The following is a 15,678-nucleotide window of genomic DNA, read 5'->3' on the forward strand; positions in this document are numbered from 1 at the left end:
CTTCTACTTGAGCAGGCTGGGATTGCTCCCAATGGAGCACCCGCATCACCCTGAGCACCCATCTTCTGCCATGGAACCCAGCCACAGCCTCTGTCCTGTGTTGTCCTGTGTTACTGCAGGGCAGAGGGAGACACCTTTCACTCCCCAAGTCATCCTCTCCTTGGTTTCCTCTCTCTGAGAGCAGCTGGGAGCTATTCCTTAACATTTCTTAACCTATTCCTAAGGAAATGCTTTTCGGTGTGACACCAATACACACATAGCTTCCCATTACATTCCAGTAGGAAGTAGCTCTTTCATGGGAGAAGCGATTTATGGTAATGCAGGATTATGGGTTTGGTCTTTGCATTATAGATATTCAAAGCCTGGTGGAAATCAAGCATCATGTCAGCATCCCCTATAGACAAGCTAAACCTTGTGCATGGGCAAGCATTGCTGAGGAAGTCAAGTGTCTGAAATACACCTGGGCACTCACCTGGTAGAACAGAGGCATGGAATTGTCATTCATCAAGATGAAACCAGCATTAGGATAAAGCTCCTTGGTGCTGTTAATAACTTGTGTTGCCGAGGGAGTCACAAGAGCACCAATAAGGCAGACACCCCCCTGAGCTCCCGGGAGCAAGGTTTCCATGGGCTGTGAACAAGGAGAGGTGTGTGTCTCCGGTAATAACTTTCTGAGCGGCTCCATCAGAACAGCCACCACGAATTCATCTCTTTCTGTTCTCTCCAAAAGCTTTGTCAGCTCAGAACGAGCTGCTCTGGCTACACAGCATCGCCATGGCCACGTGCATCCCCAGCCCAGCTCCCCAAGCAGTTCCATCATAATGATGAGTTTCTTAACTTCAATCAGGGATGTCTCTGGAGTTCCCTATGACAACGTGAACTTAAGATAAACAATGAATGATGAATAGGCCAATTACTGCAGCATCCCTTCGCTGAGGCCGTATGTGGCTGGTTGATAAGAGGAGATACGCATCCTCTCATCTGGCAAATGTTACAGAAAGTGGGATGGTTTGAAGCAGAAATGGTTCCATCTAATCAGGCGCTGGCTAATGAGCAATTTCCTTTTAGGTGTGATTTGTCCCTCTCTCTGTGCGCTGTCTGGGATGCTAGAAGTGAGGAGGGAGCCGGCAGCCCTGCTGATGTGTGTGCAAATGCATCCACCTGGTGTAAATCCCCTCCCTCTGTCCCCACAGCAGGTCCCAGTCCAGGGCACAACAAGAGCAGGAGGTGGCCAAGGGCTGTGTGATGGTTCTGTACGTCTCTCCCAAAGGCAAGGAAGCCATTCCTGAGAGACCCACCCGGAGCAGGGAACAGCCCTTCCATAAAGCTACCTCCAGCTTGCTCTGACCTTCCTGTGTGCAACAGCAAAATGGGACAGACACCTTGGAGCAGGGCTGCAGGAGAGGGGATGGACACCTTGGACTGTGGCTGAGGCCTAAGGGACAGACACCTTGGGCTGTGACTGTGGGACCAGACAATGGACACTAAACCACAGCTGAGGACTAAGGGAGAGGTACCTTGGACCAGTGCTGCAGGACCAGGTGCAGATGCTTTGGATCATGACTTCAGGACCAGGGGACAGACACCTTGCCCTGGACGATGCATTCTGGGGCTGGAGCACCCAGAAGAGCAAAGCAAGAGGCATTTCCCTATTGAGACTCCCCCCAGAAGCACCAAAGGAGAAGAAGCAAAGGGATGGATCCAGTATGGTCCCTTCAAGTGCTGACGCTCAGTGTTGCTTCCCTGGCTCCATTACTGCCACCACAGCACTCTGCAGCCAGAGTCCCACAGTAAATGAGATGATTTACTTACTACCTATGGAATTGCCCAATTAATTCACTATCCACATTAATATTATGGCTCGTTTTTAACTTTACTGTCTCCATCGTTCCAATTTAGTGCTGCTCGGAGATGCTGCCGCTGACCTTAATGGGTTTTTCATTATAACAAAGAGCACCATATTAATCACCAGGGGGTTCCAGCTGGAGGCTGCTGCTTGAGCCCCATTGCTTTGGGAACCTGCTTTTTAGTGGTTTGGGGACCTATTTTACTCCTTCCAGGCTTCTCACCCTTACACCGTGTACAAACCCTTGTGCTGTCCAGGAGGAATCAGTTGGTACCACACTTCCAGGCACGGAGACTTGATGCAGCAGTCGAGCTACACTGAGGATGTGTAGAGAACTGAAAGGATGCACCAGTCGTCGCCAATGAGCCTCTTATTGCCCTGTATAGAAATCAAATGGCTTTTAATCATTTCAAATGTTCTTCTGGGTATCAATTAGTCACACGTTAATATCAGTATTGCTTCTCTTCCGCAGCTCGCATCAGATTAAATTCTCCCCTGTCATATACACTGGCGCTCATTAGCTTCCAGGAAAATTAGTGATTGTTCCCTTTCCATTGGCACTGATGGGAGATTTCCATCAGAACTGCTTTTTATACAGAGAACCTGATTGTCATCTTAAAGGGGGTTTTTTCCCCCCTCAAAAAATGTTGTCTTTTCATGGAAAGTCCTTTATTTTTTTCTTTATCTGACACCCTGAATGCTGAGACAGAGGATTAGGAAATGGAGGGGAAAAGACATTCCTGAGCAGCATTGTAGACTCATAGAATGGTTTGGGTTGGAAAGGACCTTAAGATCATCCAGTTCCAACCCCCTGCCATGGGCAGAGATGCCTTATACTAGACCAAGTTGCTCCAAACCCCGTCCAACCAGGCCTTGAACACTGTCAAGGATGGAGCATTCACTTCTTTGGGCAACCTCCTGTGGTTTCTGTCCCTCTCTGCATCCCAAGTATCCATCTCCCTGTTGGGATCCAGCGGCTGTCACACAGCGCTCAGCTGCTGAGGGGAAGGTCTACTTGGTTTGCCCAGTGACTTGCTGCCCTGGTTCAAGGTTGGATACTTATAATGGTTTCTATGGAGGGGTCCCATCCTGCTCCCTGCATGGGGGTCAGGACGCATGGGGCTGGCTGCACATGCATGCGCTGTGTGTGCCTGCACTGTGTGTGCTCAACCCCATTGCTCCCCGTCCCCTGGGCCAGCAGTGCCCAGCAGGCTGCAGCAAGATGAGGTCTCCATCCCAGTGGTGAGACCCCTGATGCTCCATCCCCACCACTCCATCCCCATCACTCCATCCCCACTACTCACCAAGCTCTGGAATGGTATTTATGGAGTTTTATTAACTCCCAGCCTGGAGGTTCTCACCCCTTCCAGCTGATTCCACTGCCTGACTCCTGCTGGCATTCCAGTGATTGCCATTAAAAACCTTGACATTCCCTTACAACAGCAATAAACCAATCATGCTTAATTTACTTTACGAGTGGTATTTGCAGTGTTCCCTGTGCCCCCAGTGGGGGCATTGTGAAGATGGGCTGCTCTGCTGATCGGTTGTGCCTGCTTAGTGGCACAGCTGCAATCCTCTCCTACCATCACAGCTGTCTTTCAACTGAGCTGCTCCAAAGTTTTCCTTTGAAACCCTGATTTTGACAGGGAAAGAAAGCACTTCCCAATACTTCAGTTTCCAATGAATAACAAAGGCTTCCAGGGGGAACTTTCTGCTGGGAAGTGAGGACACACAGCCCATATCTGCACAGGGTTACTGCATTTAGATTCCCCAAACCTTTTGGGTGCTTTCAAAGGCTGCCTGCGGTTGCTGCTCTCCATTGAAGAGGGATGTTTCTCCTCCAAATAACCTGCTGTCTTTCACTCCTCAGTATGGTTCCCTTCTGTTATTGGCCTCTCCAACATTACACTAACCCCTCCTTGGTGTGTTTTACATCCTGGAGTAACTGGCACTGGCTTAAGGGAAGGGGAGATGGCAAAGCCAGCACTGGACCTACTAAAAGCAATTTCTCTATTCCCCACCCTGAGCCAAGCCCAATGTGGGTTTTCTTTTATAGCAGTGCAGTTTTAATGAGTGCATGATGCACTCCGGGTTTATATTAGATGAACAGCTTGGAAAAGCAGCCCGTGCCAGCTCCTCGACACCAGGGAGCCTCATCCTGTTCAGACTAGAAACTCTGTGCTGGATTGCTGGGAGTCTTCCTTCAGATGGGTTCATTTCCACGCAGAAACGGTGCGATTGCAACAAATGGGAACTCTGGAATGTCGAGACAAATAGAAAACTTAGTCAGGAAATTCCTGGCTAAGCCAATGGGGCGGCAGAACGCACTCCATGGGGAGAGCTCGGGCTTCATACTACATTGCTGTGGGCTGGCAGTGAGTGCATGCACAGCCATGCATCCATATGTGCATGTACACACCCACACATCTGTGCATGCACGCCATACATACATATGCACATTCATGCACTCACACATATGTGCATGTACACACCCACACATCTGTGCATGCACACCATACATACATATGCACACTCATGCACTCACACATCTGTGCATGTACACACCCACACATCTGTGCATGCACACCATACATACATATGCACACTCATGCACTCACACATCTGTGCATGTACACACCCACACATCTGTGCATGCACACCATACATACATATGCACACTCATGCACTCACACATCTGTGCATGTACACACCCACACATCTGTGCATGCACACCATACATACATATGCACACTCATGCACTCACACATCTGTGCATGCACACCATACATACATATGCACACTCATGCACTCACACATATGTACATGAACACACCCATACATATATGCATGCACACCATACATACATATGCACACTCATGCACCCACACATATGTGCATGAACACACCCATACATATATGCATGCACACCATACATACATATGCACACTCATGCACTCACACATATGTGCATGAACACACCCATACGCACGTGTATGCACACCATATATACATATGCACACGCACACACCCATGCCCACCCATGCACAACCATGGCCATGTACACATGTTCCCCTGCCATGCCATGTCCCCATGCCATGCAGGAACCCCACGGGCATCTCCTGGGCTGCAGAAGTGCCCCTGGATCATGTAATCATATAATCATGGAATCATAGTATCATAGAATCATGGAATCATAGGATCACAGACTAGTTTGTATTGGAAGGGAGCAGCTCCCAAGAGCAGCAGTGCCCGCATCCCCACAGCTCAGGGGTGTCCAGGAGCCCTTGCCCATCCATCAGCGCACAGGCAGCAGCAGCGTTGGGCCGGAGCAGCACAGAACCCTGTGCCCTGCCCATGGCCGATGGACACCGCACCGCGCCGCTCCATGCAGGCTCCTCTCCAAAGGCTTGGGAATGGCGTGCGAGCAGGCAGCGCTGCGGGAGCTGCCGGGGGAAGCTGCTGCACCGTCAGGACCCGGCCCTCCCTGCTGCATGTGCAGCGCAGAGCCGCTGTGACTCCACCTCGGAGCGGGCTCGCACACGGAGGAGACGATGGGAGGCACGGCTCGGGACAGCCCGGAGGACTGCCGCTTTCTGGATGTGAGTTCAGGGCTCGCCTTGCTGCTCTGCACCCCTGCAGCTTGTCAGTGTCTGATACCCGTGTGTGCGTGCCCCTCCTTGGGTCACCGGCACCAAACATCGCTCTTTGTCACTCCTTAGGCAGAAGCATCCAAGAGGCGGAAGAGGACCTGCTCCAGGTACCAGGTCTGCGGGCTGCTCTTCAGCGTGCTGTTCATCTCTCTTATCCTCATATTCTTTGGTGTCAAATACCTGCGGAACCCAGCGCCCAGAAAAGTAAGTAACAACTCTCTGATCCAGCATTACAGAGTGCTGCTTCCCCAGACAGAGCCTTCCCCCATCCCCAAACCACCGAAACTGTTAACTACACCCCAAAACCCAGGCGACTTCACAAAGATGCACTTCCTTAGACCACAAGTATTCATGAGCCATTTAGAAATGTCTTTATTATTCATAACTAGCTTTTACTTTGTACAGGCTGGGGTTTATTTCTCTCTGCCACCGCATTCTGACAATTAGAGGGGATGGGAGCTATGCCATGAAGAGTTAAAGTTACTCTTATTCCACCGGCAGCAAATTTCATGACAAGTAAGAAAATATTTTCCATTTCATTTCAATTATCTTGCCAGAAACTGGTGGAAAAGTCATTATGCCACCGCATAAAGAGGAGAGAAAGCCAGGACGCGGCCGTGATGGATTGTCATGGGCTGTATTTCTTACTTTAATGTGTCTGCAATGCGAGGGGACGCTGAGACGGATTAGCTTGTGGAGGAGTTCCTGCTAACTGGATTGGGCTCCTTTATTCCCAGCTCCCCAGACAGACGCTGCTCTAAGTGCCGAGTGTGTCGGGGGCAGCAGCAGGGCTGCACGTCTCCCATACATCTCTGCCCAGGGTCTTGGCAATCCTGCCTTTTATTTCCTTCTGTACCCCAAGCAAATCACTTAACCTTGAATCATAGAATTAGCACTGACGCCAACAGCTCAGTGCTCCTCATCCTCCTTTGAGTGTCCATGCCCACTGAGGAGGCCTTGCTTTGCACCCTGGCACCAGCGGGTCTTGCCAGCTCTCCAGCATCCCCATGCACAGACAAAGTGACCCCTTTCCCACATGGAATCTCCTCGCTCCTCCCATGCTGGAGCCACAGCATCCCGTCCAAGCTGCCCTCCTGCTGGGCAGAGGAAGCACCCTGCTTGCTGGAAACTTGGTCTTTTTATCAGCAAATAGAAATAAATACCTCCTAAAAGAAAAGAAGCAGCAATCAAAGCCATATGTGCCGGTGGGCTCCTGCCAAGACCGCTATAAAGCCTCCACTGTTCCTCGAAGAGCAGGGTGAGTGCCAGCTCTTAACCCCTGGAGGGGAGGTTCTTTCTGGGCCATTGAGCCATTGCTTCAGCCTCATAGCTCCAGCCCCCAGCATCCTCACTGGGGGGCACCGGAGGAGGATGGAGCCTGGTGGCATCTCTGGAAGCCCTTCACAAGGCCTAAGGAAGCAAAGGTGTTCCTGCAGTGGAGCTGCATGGGATGCTCCTGGTGTCCAACATCATTGGTGTCCATGGGCTGGAGAGCTGGGCCGGCAATCCTGTGGGAAAAGCCAGATTCAGGAGGCTGGAACTTCCTAACACTCAGAACTCTAAACCAAGGGGAATCAAGCTCTTTGAAGAGCAAAAACCCCTCCAAGCTCCCTTCATGAAACCAGGGAGTGGAAAAAAGGCTTTAAAGACCTGTTCCTCTGAGGGGTGGCCTCTGCTTGGCAGCATCCAACACAGCAAGCGTCACCTTTAGTCCTATAACATCTCATAGCTCTCTGAGCATCATGAGCCAGCAAAGTCCAAATGGGTTACCTGACCTCTGCAATGGCAAAAGTCATTCTTCATAGATGGAGAGGCACTCGAAGATAAGGTACCACCCAGGATCCTAACCCCTGGAAGTTATTTATGGCACTGAGTGCACTTTGTCAGGCAGAATCAACAGGTTTCCAGCCATTTTAGGCTGCAGGCTCTTTCTGCCATGCCATTACATCCATTGTGGCTATATATCTTTAGAAAAGCCTCCTGCTGACTAAAAGGAGATGCTCATGGATGCCCAGGCGCTCATCGCTCTTCTAGTTTTAAGCAGAGGTAAAGGTACCTGGCAGTTACCACCTGCATGGCCAGTTCAGCACACAGGCTGCAAAACAGGGGATGCTGATGCTGCAGGCACAGATGAGAGCCTCTGAACACCCTCACGGGGAGGGATGTGCAAGAACCAGGGGACCCTGAAAGGGGGATTGGGTTGGGGTTTCAGAGTGCTCCTTTACCAGCTCCACAGCTTTGCCAGGGGATTAATAGAGCATCCCCATCCCTGTGCCTCCATTATCCCCCTCTCCTGTGGCTTTGGAGGGGATCTGCACAAGCCCTTTCCTTCCACATGACACCATTAGATTTAGGAAGCGAGACTCCCCGAGGCTCAGTGCCAGCGGGATCACTTTTGTGTTTCAAATAGCATCTGCCACTGCTCATTCCTTAAGGGTCAGGCATCCGCAGAGACTGGAGCGCTGCGGGGCGGGCTGCGTGCGGTGAGCACCTGAGAGCAGCAGAGGGCTGCTCCACCGGCACGGCTCCCCCCGGCTCCCGCAGGGATGAGTGCTGACGGGAAGCCGGCTGCTACGCCCCAGAGCTCTTCACCAGCCCTGGAGGAGGGCTTTGATCCGCAGGCAATCCCTCATCTCCTCCAGGCAGAGAGAGGATTTACCTCGGCTTTTCCAGGACAAACGGAAAGTGCAGTGATGGAGCAAGGGAGCCAAGGATGCAGTGATGGAGCAAGGGAGCTGGGGATACAGTGCTGGAGCAAGCAAGCTAGGGATACGGTGGTGGAGCAAGGGAGCTGGGGATGCAGTGCTGGAGCAAGGGAGCCAGGGATGCAGTGCTGGAGCAAGCAAGCTGGGGTTACAGTGCTGGAGCAAGCAAGCTGGGGATGTAGAGATGGAGCAAGGGAGCCAGGGATGCAGTGATGGAGCAAGCAAGCTGGGGTTACAGTGCTGGAGCAAGCAAGCTGGGGATGTAGTGATGGAGCAAATGAGACAGGGATGCAGTGATGGAGCAAGTGAGACAGGGATGCAGTGATGGAGCAAATGAGACAGGGATGCAGTGATGGAGCAAATGAGACAGGGATGCAGTGATGGAGCAAATGAGACAGGGATGCAGTGATGGAGCAAATGAGACAGGGATGTGGTGATGGAGCAAGCAAGACAGGGATACAGGGATGGAGCAAGGGAGCTGGGGATGCAGTGATGGAGCAAGTGAGACAGGGATGCAGTGTTGGAGCAAGAAAGTGAGGTCCCTTGGGCTCTGGACTTCACTCCAGCCTGGGATGTATGCCCAGGCTCATGCCACAGAAAGCGCCGGCAAAGGCTGAGCCATGGCCAAGCTCTTGGTGCAAGTGTGAGATGATCATCTCCCAGGTTTGACATCCATGTCCCCACACAGCCTGGCCCCATCCCGCCCTTCTTCCCACCCCTGGTGCCTGGGAGCTGTTTCTCCTTTCACTATCCAGGCTACCATCCTGGCTCAGAGCTGCCCTGGTGCAGGGTACCCAGAACCATCCTGCTCACCCACTGGCCAGTGGGTGAATTCAGGTCAGGCTGAGCCAACCACTGTGTGGTTCTGTCCCTCGCAGGTTTATGACATGGAACACACGTTCTTCAGCCACGGTGAGAAGAAGAAGATTGTGATGGAGATCGACCCACTGGCCAGGACAGAGACCTTCAGCAGCGGGAACGGCAGCGAGGAAATCCTGGAGATCCATGACTTCAAAAACGTGAGTGCAGCAGGGTTTATCCTTGGGACCATGCAGCAGGACCAATGGGATCCTTTAGGACACCACAGGTCACTGGAGCAAGCCCCAGCCCTGTGTCAGGGAGAGCAATACCCACATGCAGCATCCCTGGGGATGCTCTCAAAGGGAAAGAGATGTGTATCTACATAAGCTTCCACCGGTATTTAATAGTGGAGTGGTTCAGTTCCAACAAGATGCATCTCTAAAAGCAAGCCCCAGTTATTGGATTTACCCTTGCGAAGGAACGCAATCACCATCAATCTATCCGAGCCCTGTGCATCTTTCTGTCTGCAGAGCATTAAACCCTCATGACAATGTTGTAGGGCTCTCTCTGAAACCTAATTGAAATGTGTAGGGAAATATCCTGTGCGGTGACATATGGCAAAACTTTAAGCTAATAGCCTGGCAGGAACCGGGGGCTGGATGTTCATATACCCATAACGGTCAGATGCTCTTCTGCATGTTTTTATTGGTGATAACCACAGCTCCTGAGAGTTATAAGGAGAAGGGGAGCAAAGGAAAATGTTATTGCTGTCTGCCTTCAAATATCTGTAAAAAGACCAATTCTCCCAACCCATAAAGTGCAAATCCCTTAGGAGAACCTCTTTGTGCACCTTAGCACCACTGCTGAGTGGGGTTTGCACAAGAACATCAATGGGAAAAGCACAACAAAACCCTCAACCTGCTGCCCCTACAGGGATGCAGAGGGACTCTTCATCAGGGACCGTAGCAATAGGACAAGGGGTGATGGGCTCAAACTGAAACAGGGGAAGTTCAGGTTAGATCTAAGGAAGAAGTTCCTTAATGTGAGGGTGCTGAGGCGCTGGCACAGGGTGCCCAGAGAAGCTGTGGCTGCCCCATCCCTGGCAGTGTTCAAGGGCAGGTTGGACACAGGGACTTGGAGCAAGCTGCTCTAGTGGAAGGGGTCCCTGCCCGTGGCAGGGGTTGGAACTGGATGACCTTAAGGTCCTTTCCAACCCAAACCATTCAATGATTCTATGCACGCTCAATACAACAGGGTTATTTCTCCTGCTTTGCCCTGACTGCTTGTTTGCTGTTTGTTCTGATGCTGTAGGGAATAACCGGCATCTTCTTTGTGGGACTTCAAAAATGCTTCATCAAAACTCAGACTAAAGTCCTGCCTGAGACGACAGAGGCCAAGATCCCAGAGCTTGAGGTAGGTGCATAAAGCAGGACACCCTCGTGTTCCCAGTGAAACCCCCTCATGTGCCCAGCACTGGGAGCACAGCACCGTCCCCACCACCCTCCCATCTGCTTCTGCCTTCCAATGATGCTGCAAGAAAGGAATAATGAGTTCTGATCGCTTCATAAAACGATCTTGTTTCAGAGGATTGCTTCTAAAAACAAGTGGAAAGAGGCAGGATTAGGCTGCCGGCAGGCAGAAACCTCTCAGCACAATACCGCAGATCAAGAACAATAATCCTGTTGTAGTCAAAAGGTCGCAAGGCAGCTCAGGATTAGCAGGCACTGAGAAGTCAATCAGATTGGCTTCTCCCAGAACTGAGCCTCGTGTTCTCAAGCAGAATGAGGCAGAAGTAATGAATTTAAAAGAGCAGCCACGTTTAAGGAGTGGGATTTGGGAGCGTGCCTGGCGCGCAGCCCTGGAGGTGGGAAGCACGGGGCTGGGGACGCCTCCCTGTCCTGTGTGAATCCATACATTGGTGTTGTGAAAGGTGTCTGTGCCCATGGCAGGGGCTGGAACCGGGTAAGCTTTGAGGTCCCTTCCAACACAAACCACTCTGGGATTCTATGGTTCTACGGCTTTAACCCCTCTCTGACAGCCTATCCTCAGCTCAGTGCCTCGAAAGCATCCTTACTTGTCCCCATCCCCAAGCTCACTATGGTGGCACAGCCCCCCCACCTCCCCCTTTGAGGGATGCAGGGTGTTAGCACTCTGAGCCCCCCCAGGAAAGCCGTTGAAGATGAAGCACCAGCAGGACACGTGTTTGAATCCAAGTGTGGGCAGAAGCGATTCCCTGAATCCTGACCCAGATTCCCAGATGCTGATTCTTTGATTATGCCATAAGATGCCCATGGATCTCTTCAGCTACCACTGTAAAAGGGAGACGATTTCCCTGGCTTCAGCTGAACATTGCCCTGGGTTGAGAGCTGCAATGTAAAACCCAGCCAGATAAATATCCTTCAGGCAGCATCTCTCCAGCCTGGCTGCTTTCACCATAGGCTCCAAAGACCCAGACCTTGTCATGTTAATGATGCTCTGCAGTGCAGGATGCGACCAATCCAGCCACACAGGGAGAGAAACCCAGCTCCATGCCCTGCAGGAGGCAGAGGATGCTGCCCTGTGGTAGGGAATGGGAGCCAGGATAGGACTTGCACCCAGAGCAAGGTGAGGAGCACAAGGAAGAGGGGTTTTCCAACCTGAATCCTAAGGGATTCAAGTTCTGGGGGTGGCATCCCCCTAGCTCTGCCCCACTGATGCTGCCCAACCCTCTGGCCCCACAGAATCTCACAGCACTTAGGTTGCGTTGGCTCTTCCCTAAGACTTCCCAAAACCATAAGGACAAGCTCCAGAAGAGAAACACAGCTCCAGATGCCTCCTGGAAAGCAAAGAGATGCCATTTGCCAGCTTGCTCTATGGGCTACCACCACCACCACACACAAGTGGCCTCGGCAGATAGCTCAGCGCAGACCCGCTCAATAGTCTTTATATATCTCCCTCCCTAAGCGCCTGCCAAAACACACCGTGGGCTAATGCAAGGGCAGAGACATGTGCTATAAATTACAGTCTATGGCCGCGCAAAGGAGTTCTGTGAGGAATAAATTAAAGCGTTCGATCACAAAATCAGCAGCAGAAGGAGAGAGAAATTAAATAGTAAGAGAAAAGCAGAGGGGAGATGCCTTAATCTTGGGTTTGAAATGAGCTGGGGCGCTCCAGAAGGCTCCTCCAGATGGTGGGGACCACGCAGGAGAAGGCTGTTGAAGCATGATGAACAGGGAGAGGAGAGCAGGGGGGTGGTGGCTGAAAGCAGGTAGGGGAGATGGGGCTCATGATGGGAACAGTAGGGCGTTGCATGTGCATTGGGTGAGCACCACAAGGCAGATGAAGCCAAGCTGCTCTCTGGGATGGGAGAGGCGCCTCTGGGTAAGCCGAGGGGAGCACAGGGTGTCTCACCATGCAGGGGTGAAATGTGGCTCTTCTTCCAGGGAGAAGAAATCACGACCACGTACTTGGAGCAGTCCGTGGTCTGGGTGCCCGGGGAAAAGCCCATCCAGAACAAGGAGTTCCTCAAGAGCTCCAAGATCTTTGACATCTGCAGAAACGTGACCATCTACTGGATCCACCCCACGCCCATAGCAGGTACAGGGAAACATCCCCCATCCAAAGCACATGGGAGCCCCCTCGCTGGGACCAGCCCCATCACCCACCATGTCCCCCAGTGCGGCAGGAACCCATTTCCAGGGGCTTATTGTACAACTCAGACATGAACATGATGTCAACCATGACCAGGAGAGCATGATCAGTGCAACAACAGGAGCTGAAGTTTCTCTCTGCTGGCTCCCCACTGCCCTGCACTTCGCAGAGCGGCCACTTGCCTTTCTCATAACAAGGCAAAACTAAACCCTAAACCCTTTGTACCTGTAAAGAAGCCAGTGCTGCTGGAAATGGGAACACCTCAATGCTCATCACTGCGGGAACACCTGAGCACGAGCAGATGTCTGCATCTAAATCACACAACGGGGTTGCAGCTCCGGCTGCCCATTACAGAGCCCTCACAGAGGTTGTGATCTCTGAGATGTGCCAGTGCAATTACCCACTCACTACCCCAATTCTGAGCTGGTTTCAAGCACCCTCCCTCTGCTCTGCAGCCGTCGAGGAGCATCTCATCCCACATGGGTACCACTCAGCTCATAGCCACTGATGCTCCTGGGAGCAAGTGGGCAGCAGAGATCCCCACTGCACAGGGAGGGAGGCTGCTGGCCCCTTTCTCCTCAGTCCCCACCATCAGACCCCATCTGCGGTTGGGTTTCAGCAAAGGAAATCAATGTCACGGTGGTGCTGGGCCTAATCTGCCCCAAATCATGTCACTTTGCTGGGGCTCTGTAAGTTCCCCCCGCAGCAGCACCATGAGGAGGTGCTTCCCCACAGCATGATGATAATGCAAACACCACCCATGGGTACCCACCACCCACGAGCACAGGGAGGGGACAGGACATGCCTTCTCTACCCTTTCCTCTCACCATATTACCTCCCACAGCCCTTCCAGGCTTGGTGACAGCAAGAGGCAATGGAGTGCAGCTAGTTTGCTGGCGGGCTTTTCTTGTGCCTTAGCACCAGATTTCGGCACATTAATACCTGCTGCTGCGTTTGTCCCTCTGCTCCCTGCTTGTTGACAGCAACATTTGGGCTCTTCCTGCAGCTCCTGAGCTGGCCAACCTCGAAGGGGCAGCAGAAGAAGACCCTGAGCTGCTCGTGGACAACCAGAGGTGGTTGGATGGGGGGAGCGAACATGAGGTGGAGAAGGATGCGCAGCCAGGGCCCAAGCGCCACGCACGGCAGCTCACCGAGGAGGACCTGCCCATCAATGACTATGTGAGTGCAGGGAATCACACCATGGGGTGTCCTGGTCATGGTCTCAGGGTGTCATGTGTGTCCCGGGGTGTCCTGGCTCTACTCTTTGGGATGTCCTGTCCATGTCCCTTGGGATGTCCTGTCCATGCTCCTGAGGTGTCCTGCCCATGTTCCTTGGGATGTCCTGTCCATGCTCCTGGGGTGTCCTGTCCATGTTCCTTGGGATGTCCTGTCCATGCTCTGGGATGCCCTGTCCATGTTCCTTGGGATGTCCTGCCCATGTTCCTTGGGATGTCCTGTCCATGTTCCTTGGGATGTCCTGTCCATGTTCCTTGGGATGTCCTGTCCATGTTCTTTGGGATGTCCTGCCCATGGTCCTTGGGATGTCCTGCCCATGCTCCTGGGGATGTCCTGCCCATGCTCTGGGATGTCCTGCCCATGTTCATTGGGATGTCCTGTCCATGTTCCTTGGGATGTCCTGCCCATGTTCCTTGGGATGTCCTGCCCATGTTCCTTGGGATGTCCTGCCCATGTTCATTGGGATGTCCTGTCCATGTTCCTTGGGATGTCCTGCCCATGCTCTGGGATGTCCTGCCCATGTTCCTTGGGATGTCCTGCCCATGTTCCTTGGGATGTCCTGCCCATGCTCCGGGATGCCTCGGTCACACATCCCCCTGGCTGTGCTGACACTGCTCTCCCTGGCAGTCGGAGAACGGGCTGGAGTTCCACCCGCTGTGGGACGAGCGCGGGTACTGCTGCGCCCAGTGCCGCCGCGCCAACCGCTACTGCCGGCGGGTCTGCGAGCCCCTGCTGGGCTACTACCCCTACCCCTACTGCTACCAGGGCGGCAGGGTCATCTGCCGCATCATCATGCCCTGCAACTGGTGGATCGCTCGGATGCTGGGCAGGGTGTAGGCTCAGATCCTGCCCGTGCCCACCTCGCACCCATCTGGAGGCATCCCGACATACCCAACATGCAGGTCATTACCTGATTGGGTGCTGCCAACCACAGCACCCTCACCATGCACACACCGCCTGCCCGCTGGCATCCTGCGCTGCGCTATGGGGCTGGATGGTCCGTGTGCTCACACATCCCCGCTGCAGGGATGCGTGGTCCCCCTCCCAAGTGCTGTGGGGTCCATGCTGAAGCGCATCGTGGCCACGCTGAGCGGCAAGAGGCAAACAATAAACATCTTGTATGAGCGATTGCAAAGAAAATGGGAAGTCATTTAGTCTCAGCCTGGGATGCTTAATGGGTCTGGGAGTGATCTAATTGCTCAGCTGCCTCATCACAAGCATCCATAACTCAAGGAGCAGGACTGCCAGCGCTCACCTCATTGGGAACGTGCCGAGGTCCCTAATTTGCTCCTTGATGGTGCTGGGAGTTGTTCAGTTCATCTCGACCTGCTGTTCCAGCACGCTCTGATGTGCTCAGTGACAGCTCCAGTCCCATTAGGAGTCATGTGGGCAATGGGTAGGCAGGAGCTTCCCTGGAGAACCGGGTGGCCAAAGCCAGAGGGAGCAAAGGTCAGGCCCTGCTCGGTGCCACTGTGCTGGGTGCCAGCCATGGTGTCCCTGGTGCTGCCAGGCCCTCCCTGCATCCCTGCGGCTCCCATGGGGATGTAAGCACGTTTTAAGGGCAGCTCCCTCCATCCCTGCTCACAGCTGTGCTGAGCGGAGCAGCAGAGCTCCACATATGGCATCCCAAGGGACACCAACAGCCCTGGTGAAACCACGTGTTTCTGATGCGTCCCTCAAGACATTTATCCCCATGAGAGGGGAGGTCTGAATGCAGCGGGGACATGTGAAACCCACCCAGACACAGCTGTTGCAGGAAACCAGCCCGTGCTCGTGTCCTGGCTCAGTGGGTCCAGTCTCATCACCAAAG

The 15,678-nt window shown here is 53.0% G+C and overlaps 1 protein-coding gene across 2 annotated transcripts; it reads left to right on the top strand.

Annotated features, from left to right (window-relative positions):
* The first annotated feature begins 5,330 nt into the window (after positions 1-5,330).
* Positions 5,331-14,745, top strand: TNMD (tenomodulin). 2 transcript variants are annotated; one of them, XM_061445520.1, is made up of 7 exons: positions 5,331-5,445; positions 5,566-5,700; positions 9,080-9,220; positions 10,314-10,415; positions 12,425-12,578; positions 13,639-13,811; positions 14,496-14,745. In XM_061445520.1, the coding sequence occupies exons 1-7, from the start codon at positions 5,398-5,400 to the stop codon at positions 14,703-14,705; spliced, it is 963 nt and encodes a 320-aa protein (XP_061301504.1). In that variant the 5' UTR covers positions 5,331-5,397; the 3' UTR covers positions 14,706-14,745. The 2 variants fall into 2 exon arrangements, with proteins under 2 accessions (XP_061301504.1, XP_061301505.1); XM_061445521.1 differs by lacking the exon at positions 10,314-10,415.
* The last annotated feature ends 933 nt before the right edge of the window (positions 14,746-15,678 follow it).

This window comes from Pezoporus flaviventris, unplaced genomic scaffold (genome assembly GCF_033815535.1).
Source record: "Pezoporus flaviventris isolate CSIRO_AGI_PZ_B2104156 unplaced genomic scaffold, CSIRO_AGI_Pfla_v1 ptg000005l, whole genome shotgun sequence".
NCBI classification, from domain to species: Eukaryota; Metazoa; Chordata; class Aves; order Psittaciformes; family Psittacidae; genus Pezoporus; species Pezoporus flaviventris.

Bases quoted from the DNA above. Each gene is read 5' to 3' on its own strand.
- TNMD (XM_061445520.1), top strand. From the start codon at position 5,398: ATGGGAGGCACGGCTCGGGACAGCCCGGAGGACTGCCGCTTTCTGGAT. The intron at 10,416-12,424 runs GTAGGTGCATAA...CTCTTCTTCCAG, and splicing joins CCAAGATCCCAGAGCTTGAG to GGAGAAGAAATCACGACCAC. The intron at 13,812-14,495 runs GTGAGTGCAGGG...TCTCCCTGGCAG, and splicing joins ACCTGCCCATCAATGACTAT to TCGGAGAACGGGCTGGAGTT.